Genomic DNA, 15,841 nt, shown 5'->3' with positions numbered 1-15,841 from the left:
TGTCGAATAAGGGAACTGGACCAGAGAGAGGTACGGATGGAAGAGGAGGAAAGAGAAAGGATAAGGGAGGGAGGGTGCTGGTGTGGTGGGCGTGTAGAGAGGCGTGAGGGTAGGAGGTTCGGGCTGCTGGGGGGTGGGGGGATATTCCACAGCGCCCCCTCTCTTCATCTTGGGGATCAGTGCCCCAAAGCAGCAAATGGCTCTAGCTCGCCAACCTCTTTGTGTAAAACACGGAGGAGTCGTGTGGAAGCAAAGCAAAGCACTCCGTCCCTGCTTTCCTCTTCTTCCTCCTCCTCTTCCTCCTCCCCTCACTCCCCACCACTTCCTTCTCTCTCTTCCTACCTCCTCTCTCCTTCTTCCCTTCCCTTCTCCTCGGGGTCTTCCACGCTGGGAGCCCGGGGCAGCGGCGGCGCCGGCGGCGGCAGCGGCAGCAGCAGCGGCGGCGGCGGCAGCGGCTTCGGCAGCCGCAGCAGCAGCAGCAGCAGCAGCAGCGGCAGCAGTAACAGTAGCAGCCGCAGCATCGGCAGCAGCAGCCGCAGCTATTCCGTCTGCCTAAAAGGCCAGTCTGCGTCCAGTCCCTTCGCAGCCCATCCCACTCCGGGGAGAGTGGAGGGTAGCGGCCGCTTGCTTCCTCTCCCCCCGCTCTCCGCCCCTGTGCCTGCCTACCGACACCCCCCCTCCCCCCAGTCCATGAAGGTGGAGAGAATAAAATAAAACCAGAACTTAGAGAATTCAATAAAAAAAAAATACCTACAGCTAGAAAACTAGTTAGTGTGTGTCGGGTTGGTGAGGGGAGTGGGTTGGAGTGGGGGATGGGTGGGGAGGGAGGGGGAAAAACAATAAGTACTTGAAGTTACCTGCCCTGCAGCAGCGGCTACGGCGGCGGCGGCGGCGGCAGAGGCAGGAGAAGCAGCAGCAGCAGCAGCGGCGGTGGCGGCGGCAGGAGTAGCAGCAGCAGCAGCAGCAGCAGCAGCAGGAGAGGAGGAAGAAGAAGAAGGGTTTGTTTCTGTTGCAGACATCTGCAGACTGGTGCTTTTTGGAAGAGTTGTGCGTGTGTTTTTTTTTTTCTTTCTTTTTTTTAAACAAACCACAAACGGATGTGAGGCGAGGAAGGTGTTTCTTTTACTCCTAAGCCCAGACACCTTTCTGTTCCTTCCAATATTGTTTTGCTGGACAGTTTTTTTTTTTAATTAAAAAGAAAGGAAAGGAAAGGAAAGGAAAAGAGTTACTTGATGTTTGAGTGAAATGGACGTAAGATTTTATCCACCACCACAGCCTGCTGCCGCTCCCGATACTCCCTGTCTGGGACCCTCTCCCTGCCTGGACCCCTACTATTGCAACAAGGTGAATTGTTTGCTTTTGTTTCGGCCTTTTCCTTGTTTGTTTGTTATTGTTTTTTAATCCATTCTTTGGGATGGCGGGAGTGGGGTTCCTTTTTCTTTCCCCCTTTCCCCCTAAATGCAGGAGTGAGGGGTTGTTATTTTGTTGTTCTTGCCTCACTGGTTTGCATGGATGGAAGCTCACGGTGCTGTGTATGTGCAGATTGCCTCCTGAGTTAACTAACGCTCCAGCTTGCAGCCCACTAAAGCCATTCTTGCAGTTTGGTAGTAAATATTGTAGAGAAGCTCCGGGTGTTTTCAAAACACCGCGATTGTGCGGAAAGTGACAGGATTTGCTCTGTAAGGTTCCTTCCTGCTGTTCCCGGGTAGAGGGACGCCTGCCGAGGTTCGCTTTGGAGCCCTTAAAAAAGAACAAAACCCCGGAATACTTTGGGGGTGGGTCTGGGATAAGTAGGGGACTGGTGGAGAGAGTAAGAAGGGAATTCCATTTTCTCTTCCCACCCCCCCACCCCCGCCCCGTTTCATCCTAACCCCTTCCCCCTACTCTCAGTACTGGCAGACCCCAAGTGTTCCTTGCCACCTTTCTGACGTGGAGGCATTATTATTTCGAAATGGAAGTAATTATAGAGCATTTAAATGTATATACAAGTGCTTTCCCCTAGTTACTTAGGGTTGGGGGATGTAGTCCCCCAGTCAACCCCTCCCCCAGGAAAACTCTTTTGTTTTCACAAATCAAATCAGGCTGCTAAACTCTCGATTAGCACGCCTGTACACTTGTCAGGATTCACCCGGCTTAGTAGTTTACCAGTTTGGGGAAGATCGTACCCCCGCTTAGGGTGCGAAGGGAGATGACAAGTTTGTTCTGAACAGGACAAGATCGACTCATTAGTGGCCCGCAAACTGTGTTACTAATTTCCCTCCAACCTGATTCGGTCAGTGTTGGCCAGGCTTCTAAGGAGAGAAGTTCTGCGCAGTGGTAGAGGGCAAGAAGGTGTTTCTGGACCGTGGGGTGGCCGGCGGGACCGGAATACTTCGTGCCCAGTTGGCTGCAAAGACACCAGAGGACTTCGATTACCTTTGGCCAGAAGCAAACCAGGATGACTTTCTGTGTGGTTCTGTGGAGTAAACCAGCTGGCGTTTATTTATACGCGGATCGCCCTTTCTTTGCCTTTGGGGAATGTTTCTGCATATGAATAAAAAAGATTGTGGGAGGAAAAATTATCAGGAAGTGATTCTCCAAAACTCCCTAAACTTACAAGCTTCAACAAGGGAAGCAAATGATGAATAAGCAATACTAGAGTCAGTGTGTCTGTGGGTGTTTGTCCCTCTTTAGGCTTTTGTTTCAAATGTCTGAAAGTTCCATGCGAGGAACTTGGACAAATAGGTTAAGTTCCCTACACTTTTCTGTAACGCTGGTCGTTTACCTCAGCTGCACGGTTTCTGTGTCGTTCCTTTACTAAACTGATGCTTCATAACCTTTGAAGCAACTCAGTCCAGAAGTGGTGAGATGCTCTTCAGTGAAACACCTTGGAAAATGTTTTTATTCCTACTTTAGCCTTTAGTGGCGGTTCATTATGCAAGGAGAGAGGGAGAGAGAGAGAGAGAGAGAGCACCCCCATCCTCTGCTCTGCCTTGTCAAAAAAAAAAATCAGAGACTTGTAGATACAAGCATTAGAAAAGTGAGCTCACACAACTTAGGTTAAGTAAACTACATCTATCAGAACACAGGGAATTAGCCACCCTGTGGCTAAGCACCGGTTGTGGGGTTTTTTTAGGGAATATTTGTTAGTAGGCAATACACGAGACTCTCCTAGAGTTGATCCTTAAGGAAGTTTGAAGAGTTGACTTGAATAGTAAATGGGAAGAAGTTTAAAAGTACAGTGAACTTTGTGCATTGGAGAGAACTAATGATAAACATTAAGGTTTTATAGCTGTTTTAAGTTTGGATTTGCTTTTTTTTTTTTTAAAGGTGCATTGGTTGTTCTTGATATTTTTGGTTTAAAAACAAACGAGCAAAAATTAGTTGGCCTAAGTTGAAACCCAGTGAGTGTGAACCCTTTTGGCAGTTAAACTGGACAAACCTTATTAAATCTTGCACTGATTTAAGGCTCCAAAAGGAAGGTAATGGCTTGGATACACATTTTGCTCATCATTCTTAAGATAGTAGGGCTAGATTTAATTTAAAAGTTAAATGCTTTGGAAAATCAGAAATTACTTTAATATATTAAATCATTTCCCAATTAAGTGTTTTAAATAATTTTGGTGGGTTGTGCAGCAAATTGAATAAATTAATTTAGAAAGTCCTCAGAGTTTCTTGACTAGCTCATTGAAGCTCCTTTTAAGTCATGCCATGTATGAAGCAGCAAACTGTTCTTTTTAAATGCAAATTAGCCACCCTTTCTATAGAGGAGTTGCAAGTCTTCTATTTAACTTATCTTAGGCAATAATGGATTTAAAAAATGCAAAGTCATAAGACATACTTATCATAGTTGGAAAAGACTTCATGTGAATATTTCTCACAGGGTGCCTTCTCCAGAACATCTATTCGTAGCAGTCTATTAAATGTATTTGTCACTGATCCCTGATTATATTAAGTGAACTGAGTAGGTTTGCTAGGCCCCTGAGAGGCAGGCTACTTTCCCTGAACATTGTGTTTTCCACTCCATCATGATTACCATTAATACAAAACTTGTGTCTAGATCAAATATTTCAATTGTTTAGAAAATAATCAAACATCCTTCATTTTTATGAAGGTTCAAGTGACTTTCCAGTGCATTATAAGATACATCTAGGAAAAGATATTTAGTAAGAAAATTTTATCTTCATTTACTTAAAAAAACAAAATAAAACAACCTCAGTTGGACTAATCAAATACATACCAGATTGGAAAGCAATTTCAGTATTCTTTAAGAGTGCAATGAAGCCATATTTTAAAGTGAGATAACCTCACTACATTATTTTTGCATTTGAAAGTTGCATTAATAAAGCAAATTATAAATTGTTTATTCTGATTCTGTTACCAGATTGTGACTTGTATTTACATATGTAATCAGAATTGTACTTTGCCCAAATGTTTTTGATACAGGATTACTACTGTAGTATATAAAAATTAATATACCACCATCCCCTCCAAGTTCTCTTAAATGAAAGTACAAGTTTGGGTTATACTGGCACACCTCGGCACTGCTGTTTTACAGATGGCAAAAAAAAAAAAAACCCCAAACCCACTGTTTTCATTTTTCTTTTAATAAACTCAGCAGAAGGAATTTTCTGAACAGTTCAGCCTAGTGTTGATCTATTTATTGTGAGAGCACATTACACTATGCACATATCTCTATGCAAACTTGCCTCCTTTTTCACACAGTCCATTGAGGGAGAAAAGTGAGAGAACAATGCAAACAATGTTGGTTATGGCAACTGTGTGAGGTATCTCTTATACAAACAGGCAAAATGGATGGTATGCTGCTGTATATAGGTCAACCTTTGAAATAACAGTGTGGCTTATAGACTGGACAGACAGATTTAGACTTGAAGTAACACTATTCACCTTCTGATGCTTTAAGCATAGTTTTATTTCAGACATTTATAGATGAATAACATAGCTCTACCATAACCCTGTTTCAGCCAATTAAGACTATTTTAAGTAACATTGTATCCCTTAATTGAACTGAATGTTACAAAGAAATTGGATTAAATGAGCACACAGTATGAGTTCAGTACTAAAATATAGCCCTATTTATTCTAGTTGAAGATGTCAAATCATCAGTTTAAATATATACTTACATAGTAATAACAGTTCCTTTGGTTTCTCGGTGTACTGTCATTTCTAAAGATTGTTTTCACTGATTTTATGCTAAATTGGGATAAGGAGGTGGCACTTTTTTACATTTGAAACTTTGTTATGTATTTTCAAGTTGCTAAGTATCTGCCCACATAAGGAGTAGTAATATAATTATGTTATGACATTACTAATGACAGGGAGGCTGACCTCTACCAACAGTGGGAGGGAAAATAATGGTCTCTACTGTTCTCAGTGGTTACTTTTGTGGAATCATGTTCTATACATCCTTCTTGGATTGTTAGTTAAGTCAGAAATAAAGGAGCCTAAACAAATCTTTGCTTACCAGCCCTTCTCAAATTAAGTGAATAAGAGTAGGAAATGTTTGGAATAGTACCTTCCAGTCAAAAAAGCAACAAAAATGTATTTAGTTGAAAGAGAAAATCCAGTGCATATATATGCAAAAGAAATGATCTGTTCACAATTTAGACTGGCATTAATTTATGGTACAATCCTTTAACATTATTTTACTTTTCAGAAGGGAAAACCATTATTCTTTATCTCCCACCCACCCACTTTTTTTGTGCACAATTTCCTTTGATGATATTTCCATAGGATATTTTGCCTTTCAAATCTAGTATGATCATTCTCATTCATCCAAGTTACAGAATGCATAAAACCTAGGGTTCTCAAACTCTCAAAGATAGAATTGTATGTCAGTATTTTATTTGATATTTTGCTTCTAAAATCATTGTTCTTATGGTTCCAAGCAGTTTGGTCACATCAGCTCCAGACTGGTCCCCAGGACATTGTGTTTCTGGTTGAAACTTGCCTCCCCCTCTGGAATTGCTAGGGCATTTATGAAAGTTTTCATATTTTTTAGTATCTTTTTCCGGATTGCTGCTTAAAATGCACTTGCTTTTTTGGTTTTGTGTGGGGGGTTTTGTTTATTTGCTAACTTTACAAGTTGAGGTCTTTAAACAGATTTTTTTAAAAAAACTTACAACTAAGAATTAGAATATAGTTCTCTTACAAAGGCTACAGATTAAGATACTGAAGCAAAAGAAAAAAAGAACGCAAAATCCTAACTTGCCTATCTTGCCTTTGTTGGATATTTTATTATGCCAGTAATCTAAAGTTTAAACTTCTTTGTAAAAGGTTATCTCTGTGAGCTTTGGAAAGCAATACTATCATTTTAAGATATTCTGTAAGCTATTTAGTATTTCCACTTTTTATGATTCATTTTAAGGGGTACGAAATGATTTTTCATGAAGCAATTTGATCTTTTGCCTAGTTAGCAAAAGAAACTGCAATATCAGAAAACCCTCATTTAAATATCTTCTATTGAAACTAGTGCTTATACTAGCATGAAGCTTCAAGCAGGCTTTGGTAGAAGTGGCATAATTTATATGGCAAGAAAAGGAGCAAGGTATGGAAGAATTAGGGACATTTCCAGATTAAAGATTCACTTTGTTCAAGAAACTGAGAGTTCTAGAGCTAAGTTTTTAGGAGTTGGTTAGGTGCCTTGGCCCTCCCTGCAATCTTGACTTTTTGAGAAAGAGAATTTATGCAAGGAAGGAGGGTTGGGGGGGGGGGGTCATTGAAAAAGGCTACATGGCAGCCTGTACAAATTTATTACACTATCATTTGAGAAGACATCTCATCTTATCTTCTGTCTCCCAACTAATACTACTTATTGGACATGCTAGAGAGTTATAGGCCCTCTTGGAGATTTATATGTGTCTTTACTTGCAGTCTACATTTTTTTTTCCGCTAGAAAGATTGTCACCAGGAGTTTACCCATATGTCTCATGTTCCCCATTGGTCATTGGCAGTTCCTTTCCTTTAACTTCCCAAATCAGAATATGAGGACATTTTTGGCTCCCTATATGTATATTTTCTCACTTCTTTATGGTACCTGATATGTTGTATCCATTTTGTGATATGTGCTTTCTTTTTTTCATTAACATGATTATTTTGGTCAACTCTCTCTTTTCCCCTGTTTCTTCTCTTTCATGTGACCACCTTTCAACTCTTATCAGTGGAAATTCACTTCCAATCCACCCCATCTACCACAGTGAATTTACAAGTGGAATGAAAAAAAGGCCATGAGGCACTCATTCAGTAGATATTTGTCAAGTTCCTACTGTATGCAATGCACTCTTCTTGCCTTTAGGTTCACAAAGAAAAAACAGTGACACAGGGAATATGCTACAGTTTAGGGATACAGTATTGTAGTGTATAGAGACTTTGGAGTCAGAAGCCCTGAGTTCAAGTCTTTAATCTGACACCTATTGGCTATCTGCCATGGAAAGTCACTTGATCCAGAGGGCTACAGGTTACTCTCTTAAGATTATAAGTTATGATGAATTACTGACCTGGGAAAATGAAGAGAGTTTTCCCCCATTGGAAATTCCTTATATTGATGAAATCAGTTCTGATCTTTCCATCCCCTATATTAATGAAGGAAGGATCCAAAGTGAGCTAGGGAAATTTGAGGAGAGGAAACATTTTCAGCTGTGAGGGTGGAGTAGGACAGAGTATCAGGGAAGGTTATTCTGTAGTCAATACTGAATGAGAGGCAGCATGGATTCTTATTAGATATTTCACAGGATTTAGACTCAGGAAGACCTGGCTTCAAATCCTGTCTCAGACACTTACTATGATTCTGGGCGAGTCACTTAAGCTCTTTCTGCCTGTTCTCACATTTGTAAAATGAGGTGGTTGTACCTGATGTCCTTGAAAGCCATTTTTAGCTCTTAATCTATGAGCCTGTGATTGTACTAAAAGACAAACTAGTGAGTATTATACATGTAGAACTGCATAGCATCTTAAGAGTCAACTATTCCAACCAACCCTCCCATTCTATGCATAAGGAATCTGAGTAATAGAGAATTTAAGTGACTTGCTCAAGTTAATAAGTGTTAGAGCTGGTATTGCCTGATATTATGGCAAGAGCGTTTGAAAGAGCATCAGGAATCCTAAATTCTAGTTCTAGTTTTGCCACTAACGAGTCTTATGACCTTGAACTAGGAACTTACTATCTTGGTCTTTTAAAAGGATAGTTGGATTACATGATTTCTAAAGTACCTTCTAATTTTTAAAACATTTTGGTTCAATATAATTAAGATGTTTGAAGAAGTAAATTTATTGTTAGTTTTTCCTCATCAGTCCTATTCTCAAAAACTTTTAGTGACTCCTAATTACTTACCATATAAAATGTAAACTTTGTAGCCCAACATTTAAAATCATCCTCTACAATCTGGCTAAAATTTACCTTTTTACATTCTTAGCATTCTCTGTCTCTCTGTCTCTCTGTCTCTCTGTCTCTCTGTCTCTCTCTCTCTCTCTCTCTCTCTCTCTCTCTCTCTCTCTCTCTCTGTCTCTCTCTCTCTCTCTCTTCCCCACTCTCTCTCTCTCTCTCTCCCTCTCCCTCTCTCTCTCTCCCTCTCTCTCTCTCTCTCTCTCTCTCTCTCTCTCTCTCTCACACACACACACACACACACACACACACACACACACACACACATAGACACACACACACACGTACTTTATTTCAGCATAATTTGCTATTCCCAATCTTAACCATCCATATCCTGACTGGTACACTACCTAATAAGAAAATTCTTCCTTAGATTCCTTCCAGGTCTGGCCCAGATACTACCTTTTCCATGAAACCTTTCCTGATCCTATTACCTATGAATTCAATTCAATTCAATTCAACAAGCATTTATCTAAAAACTTACTATATACTGGTTCTATGTTAGATACTAAGGAGACAAAAAGAAACGAAATAGCTCTTTCCCTCAAGCAACTTATATTCTATTGGAAAAGAATAAATGATTAATCTCTCCTTTCTTGAATCTTTTTAACTGTTGTGTTTGGCCCTCTCCTTATAATATGATTTATATTAAAGTTAGTTGTGCATTTGTCTTATTTCCCCTTGCTAAAATGCAAATAACTTGAAGATAGGGACAATGTCTCTTGTTATCCCTAGTGCCCAGCATGCTGCATTGTGCATGAAACCTCAGTTGATAGATGTTGCATGAATTAGATCACTGAATTTTATACTTGAGATATAGTCTTCACATCACATTATATTGAAAGAATTGGATTAAAATTTCTAATATAAGAAAATTCTTTGACTTCCAAGATTTTGTGAGTGACAGAGATCATAAGTTAAGGATTTAGAGATAACACTTTTTTTGGTAAATGAATATAATATTGTACCTATATTCAAGATGTGAGTAGTATTTGTATAGACAGTCACATTCGGATAGCCTTTCTCTCATCTTAGCAAGTCTGAATGGGAATGTCAACATTTCTTGGGTAACGGTTAGATATCCCATATAGAAATCTCACCCTATATCCATATTTGGATTTTAAAAAAATGGAAATCAATAATTATGTATATTGATCAGATGCATTTCATCATTAAATATTCCAGGGTCATTCTTTTTTAGTAGTAAAAATAATAATCTAGATGGCATCATGTAGGTATATAAAATTTCACCTTTTTTTTTTAAGCTAGATCATAGTTAATCACAACTGCCAGATCTTATTGTAATATGAGTCATAGTTATAATCTTTGTTCTAATTGAAAGTTCTGACATTTTAATGGTCTAATTCCTGCTATTTATTTACACTGAATGCTTATAAGAGCAGCAACAATTTAATGTAACCCTGGCCTTGGAGGTATCAGTCACTGTAACACTACCTACCATTTATCTCCATTCTACTTTGAAGTTAACCATATCTCAGGGTGAAAGAGCCTATGGCAGGCCTTCTATTGTTGGTGGTGCCAGCAGCAGAAACAATAGCTTTTACTTTTGACCATGAATTTTGTTACATGGACTGACTGCTGGAAAACTGTATTGACAGGATATTCTGGTTTATACCTATCCTAATGAACCTGAGACATTTTTGTTAACAAAATTTGTTAACTTGGTCCTGTATGCCAAGTTTCAACCTGAAGAGCAATTTCTCATTAAAAACAGTTGAGTTATAAACTGCTTAAAAATGTGGTTTATAATGGAAGTGCCAACAGACTGTTAATTATAGCAGCACTTCCATAATACTTTAAGACATGGAATTCACATTAACCTGAATGAGCTTTTCCTGGTTATAACATGTTTCCCTACAGCATTCATTTTGAAAATGGCAACATCGTAATGTTCTGGGCTTAGATGCTGATTGTATAGTTGGGGGAGGGGTGAGGGCCAGAATGAAATTCTGCCTTTGCTCATGTCAGGGAGTGTCAATATTTTTCAGTACCTTTTATTTTGATATATGAAGAGTTTAACTTAATTAAATTTTTTAAGCTAGCTTTAAAAAATCTATCCTTGCATTTTCATTTTATATATGAAGCATGATTTTGTGTGTGTATACTCATATACATATATGTATATATATACACACTATATTAAAGGTCATTTAAATCCTTTTTTTCCTTGTTTGTCTATTTTTCATTTTAGATGTTAAAAGTGGTGGTACAATAGCCAAGCTTCTAATATATTTCCTTGCTAGGTTATGAGAAGCACTTCTCTGTGACTGTTTTATAAGATTTCCTAGATAAACGGCAGAAATAGATGCCAATAGCTTTGTTTCTTCCTAAGAAAATACAGAGCCTTCCAAGTTACAAAACACACTTGAATGTTATATATGTCTGACAAATCCAGGTTAGTGCAAATGTCAGATTCTCTTAGCATTCCTATTCTTGACTGGTGTCGCCCGCCCATCATGCTCCTTTTGAAAGGGGAAGGTCTTTCTCACAGTTGTAGGTTACCTAAACAGAGAGGCTGATATTTATTAAATCATATTGTTGTTTCCTATGATTATGGGTGTATTTGTAGATCATAAAGCCAGAAAGCCTATACTGGGGAATCTTAGAAGAAGGGAAAGCATATTAGCTTGTGGAATACTCTGGTTATCACCTCTATTTAAGGAAGTGAAAGTAAATAGCATAGCTAATATAATTTTCCAAAGCAAAGAAGGTCTAATCTAAAAGAGTCCCACATCTAGTCCCTTTGGGGCACACTTGTGGAGTTCCTTCTGAATGCAAGTGGAATGGAAACAAACAAAAACTTTAAAGACCAAATGATGATTATTCCCTAGACAAAACTAAAAAAAGTTAGGAAGGGAGATCTTTAGTTCCCGCTCTTAGCAGGCATGAATTCAGTCTGTATCCCTTGATAAAAGTGTAGCTAGTGTCTGAATTCAATTGCCAGGTCATTGTGGAGTATTCTCTCCCAATCATGTTCAACATATTCAATGGAGAAAAAAAAAGTATTTGTTAGTCTCAAAGAAGCAGCATGATAAGTAAAGATTAACATCAATATAGATAAACAGTACTTTGGGATTCTTTGTTGAAAGATGTTCTGTATGAAAGGTTTCCTCTCCTCACCCCCAAATTATGCACCAACAGTTCTCTTGGATCAGCTGATAGTGTGCAACAACATGCCCTCCCTCCACAACTAGGAAGAGAAAACTATTTGCATTTCCTGTCATTGGGTTAGCCAGATTTCCCCAATTTCCCCTCTGATATATGTGTCAGAAAAAAGCATGAATTGTGCAATATAGTATATAAAACAAAGTCAAGAGAGGACCAAGTGGGCTTGGGGAAGTGGTTTTATCACTTTGGAACACATTTCCCTGCCCTCCCCCTTAACTATTGCAACTTATTTAATATACATGTGATTGTGTGTATAGACATGCATGCATGCATAGATACACTTAATATATGTATATCATATATGTATTAATGCAATATGTAGATATATGTATAACCAAGAATATATGCATTGGTTGTCATCATACCACCTTTCAAACGAATTCTATGACTATACACTAAGAACTCCAGCCTAAGATGCTAATAACTATTGTGGATAGGGGGAATATTAATAATAAAAAGGCAGGATAACCTTTCAACAAAAAGTATATTTTATCATTTGGCAGATGCAGTCATGAACATTAATCATAGAAACCTGCAGATAGTAGAAGCTTAATATCAAAGCTAATGATTTATTTTATGTTAATGACTTTCTGCTAGGGCATAAAAGACTGCTCATAATGGACTCTCAGTGCTATGTTCAGTTACTAAGGCTAATGGGATAATCTTTCCTTTCCCAAAATTAAGCTTTTTGAAGTAAATTATGCTGTTACTTTTTCAAGTTAACTCTTGAAAAATTTATTGCAAAACTAATCTTTTTTAAGAAATGCCCAAAGAAATAAAAAAGAAAAATCCCAAAGCAGCTTTTCTAGTTCATTAACAGTTTTACCTAATTGTAGTGAGAAAATTTGCCTGTATGCATTGCTGTATTTCTAAAGGTTAATATTCATGAACTTGTAGCGCTAAGTAATTTTACAGTTTGTCTCAGATGACTCAATCTCCCTTTTGAGATAAAGAGCCTACAAACACATTGGACAAAGAAGAGATTTCCAAAGATTACTAACCAATAATTTGCTAAATGGTAGTAAAGTATTTAGTTTTGCATTGGGAAGTTTTTAAAATCATGTTTACAGTTAGCTATAACCAACATTATATTTCAATAAGAGATAATTTGCCTACTAAAGTTCACATAATGTGCTAATCATGTCTAGTGGTTAATAAAGGCCTCCTATCTCACTCCCCTGATGGCTATAAAAGGCTATTATATTCATGGCAGCAGTTCAGGTACAGCTGCTGTGTGTTAATAATGCATCATTGTCCCACTAATAAACACAGCAAAGGTCAGCACCCCCAAGCACCTAAACTACCTATTCTCTTCCCAAAATATTTATTAACACCTTGAAAGATTATCTTTTCATTTCATTTAGCCTCCTGTCAGCTAATTCTCCTCAGAGCTACTTATGTGAAAAAGGTTTTACAACCTAAGCTAGGTTGTGGACGGATGAATAGTTCTCCATATACTTATCTTTTCCTCCTAAACAGTCTTTCCCATCTCTGTGATCAATGGATGACTTAGTTTGGGTTTATTGGAGTCATGTGCTTCTTTATAATTAACTTGGTGTCTTCTTAAATTAGGCCATTTTCAGATTTTATATGTTCATTTAAGTTGACATTCAGAAGAAAAGTGCCTTCTCAATAACCCAGATTATTTAAAATAAATATAATCAAGAGGGGGACTGGAGAGGTAGTATTTAACCTCTAAATAGACATTATGGAATTGTCATTAAGTTTACAGATCTGATAGACTGGTGAAGTATTATTTTCTTAATTGTCCTTCTGGCATAGAGAAGCAATAAGAGTAAAAGCTTCTTCAGCCCATATTTTCTGCACACAAAGAACATATTCATATGGGATTTCTATTTTGCTAGGAAATCATGCAAATCAATAGACCAGCACTTATCTGCTTTAAAATTAGGTATACAACAATTTATAGGCATAGTGATAGTGTAGTTGTCTTGATAGCCTCAGTTTGTCTTGGTCCTAATCCTGGCTATTGTGTCTTAAGAGAAAAGTCAAAATGTTAACTGAGCAAAATCTCCTTTTCTCATCTTGTGTTGCTTTCTTCTGTTTTCTGTTACTCATCTCGATAACTGTGTTTTTCCCTACATGACTGGGAAATCTTCAGTGTTTAAGTAACGAAAAAGAGACAAAACTCCAACATCATTTTCATCTTCAAGAGAAATTAAAAAAAAAAAGCCAAACTAGTGGTAGGGCTTCTATTTGTGTAGCCCCCATAATGTACTATGGTACATTTGTCATGCTTTAAATATATAATGCCTACAATAAAATATGTACAGGCACAGTTGTGATATATGAAGTCTCTGGCTCCAATGCCATTGTTTGTAGTCTCTACGGTTGTCATACATTGTTCTTTGCACATCATACCCTTACAGCAGAATTTGACACAATTTCTAGCTTTCAGCCCTGCACCGTTTTCATTGCACAATATACATGAGTTTGACAGGGTGTGTTGAGGACAACTCTGGCAAGCAATTGATATTTTGAAGTGGCAAGCGTTTCAGCAGCTGCCTGCTTGTGAAAAAGGAATGATAAGATATACTGTATTGTTAGTTTCAGGGAAAGCATTAAGGTTTAAGCTCTGTAAAAATGTACACATTATTCGTCAGTGGTGAAGCAAGCCTTTTATGTTTTTTAGAGCTTAGCTCGCTGGCTGATGTGAACTAGAATGACATTGGTCAGTAAATGAATAGGAGTACTTTGAATTTGAACTGCGGCCAATTTTGCACCAACAAAGGAACTGACAAAAGAAAGATTTTATGTGAAATGCAAAGCACAAGCAATGTTGGGGGGTTGGGGAGGGAAGTTGGGGGGAAGAGAGAACAAACATGCAACAGAAATATTCTTTAACATCACTTTATAATGATACCAAATAGTTCAAACATATCCATTTGCCATGGCTCATCAGCTGCAATCTAAAGTGTTTTATCTAATGTTCTTTACAAACCTGTTGTATACACATAGGCTTTTCTAATATGTTCATATGGAATTTACAGTGTTTTTCTAAATAGCGCGCTATGCCCTGAAGGCGTGTTGGCAGAGTATCAGAGCTGTCCATGCTGGAGCTCCCCAGTCTCTCTCTGTCTGGTAGTGGGGAATGGTAGCTTAATCAGTTGTGGCACTTCCAGTGTGTAGCATTCATTAGTAAGGCAATTTGTCATGACTGTTAATAGTCAGGATGCATCTGCTCTCTCTTCAGCTACAGAGTAGGAGAAGTAAGGAGACAAATATTTCAATATCTGGTACTATTAACTCATTTAAAAATCATAACCCAAAGACTGGTTGCTCAAAACAGACACAGCATCTGATTAACACACATACTATGTTCAATTTTTGCTGTGCCTTGTTTTTATGGATTTATAACTTTAAAGCACACTAATATGCTATTATCAAGGGCATAGACATTGATTAGATATTCAACAGAAACTAAGTTATGGGCCAGGGTGTCTTCTATGTTCATCTGGAAAGAATTTATGTGCATAATATTTTCTATAGAGTATCATAAATTGAAGAGTATGATGCATGCAGTATTTCTCACATATTTCATATTCTCCTAATGATTAATAAAGTTGCCTTCCTGTGTTACTTTCACAAGCTGGTCAGCTACTTTCTATGCCATCTTAGATAGCTTAGGTAAGTAGATCAATGTGCAAAGTTTGTTTTTACCATCTAGTCTATCACAAACTTTAGCATAGATTAGAAGATGCATTTCTCCCGGAAGCCCTCATTTAAGAGTATTGTTCATTGTTCTAAATGTGAAAAGTTAAATACTTCCAGTCAAAAAGGTTAAAATTTTCAACATATTTCATATTTTCTAGGTATTACATCACATAGCCTCCCATACAAAATCTTTGCTGACACATTTTTCATTTTTAAGGAAAGGCCTTCAAATTCAGAACATAATGATTTCTTAGAAACTGAACCCAATCTTGGTTTAAAAAAAAAATCCGTTCTTGCGAGTAACAAAAGCTGTTACTGTTTAAGTTCCTGTTCAGCGGTTAGTTGGTACGCTTCACTGAATGTTGTCAAAAAGGCTTTTCTCTTGATTGACAACCCGGTAGGAATGTGAATGGAGATTTTAATTGCATATCATGTGTGCATATCAGAGTGAGTGAATTCACTGACTCTGCTTAGCTCCATATCTCTGCAGGTCAGCCGTGCCAAAAAATGCTTTTTCTTTTCTTTTCTTTCTTTTTTTTTTTTTGGTAATGGCCATTTTTGAGGGACAGAGAGAGAGAGACAGAGAGAGAGACAGAG

At 38.0% G+C, this 15,841-nt stretch overlaps 1 protein-coding gene across 2 annotated transcripts in view; it reads left to right on the top strand.

Annotated features, from left to right (window-relative positions):
- The first annotated feature begins 845 nt into the window (after window positions 1-845).
- The window catches only part of TOX (thymocyte selection associated high mobility group box), a 387,018-nt gene continuing 372,022 nt past the window's right edge, over window positions 846-15,841 (top strand). Inside the window, exon 1 of one of the 2 annotated variants that reach the window (XM_069099996.1) lies at window positions 846-1,344. In XM_069099996.1, coding sequence (XP_068956097.1) covers window positions 1,246-1,344 — 99 coding nt within the window. In that variant the 5' untranslated portion in view covers window positions 846-1,245. The remainder of the gene's footprint in view (window positions 1,345-15,841) is intronic. The other variant, XM_069099995.1, reaches the window with a different exon arrangement.

This window comes from Petaurus breviceps, unplaced genomic scaffold (genome assembly GCF_028583685.1).
Source record: "Petaurus breviceps papuanus isolate PSGF00001 unplaced genomic scaffold, PetGlider_PUasm1.0 38, whole genome shotgun sequence".
Taxonomy (NCBI): Eukaryota; Metazoa; Chordata; class Mammalia; order Diprotodontia; family Petauridae; genus Petaurus; species Petaurus breviceps.
This window is presented reverse-complemented; position numbering and strand designations above follow the sequence as displayed.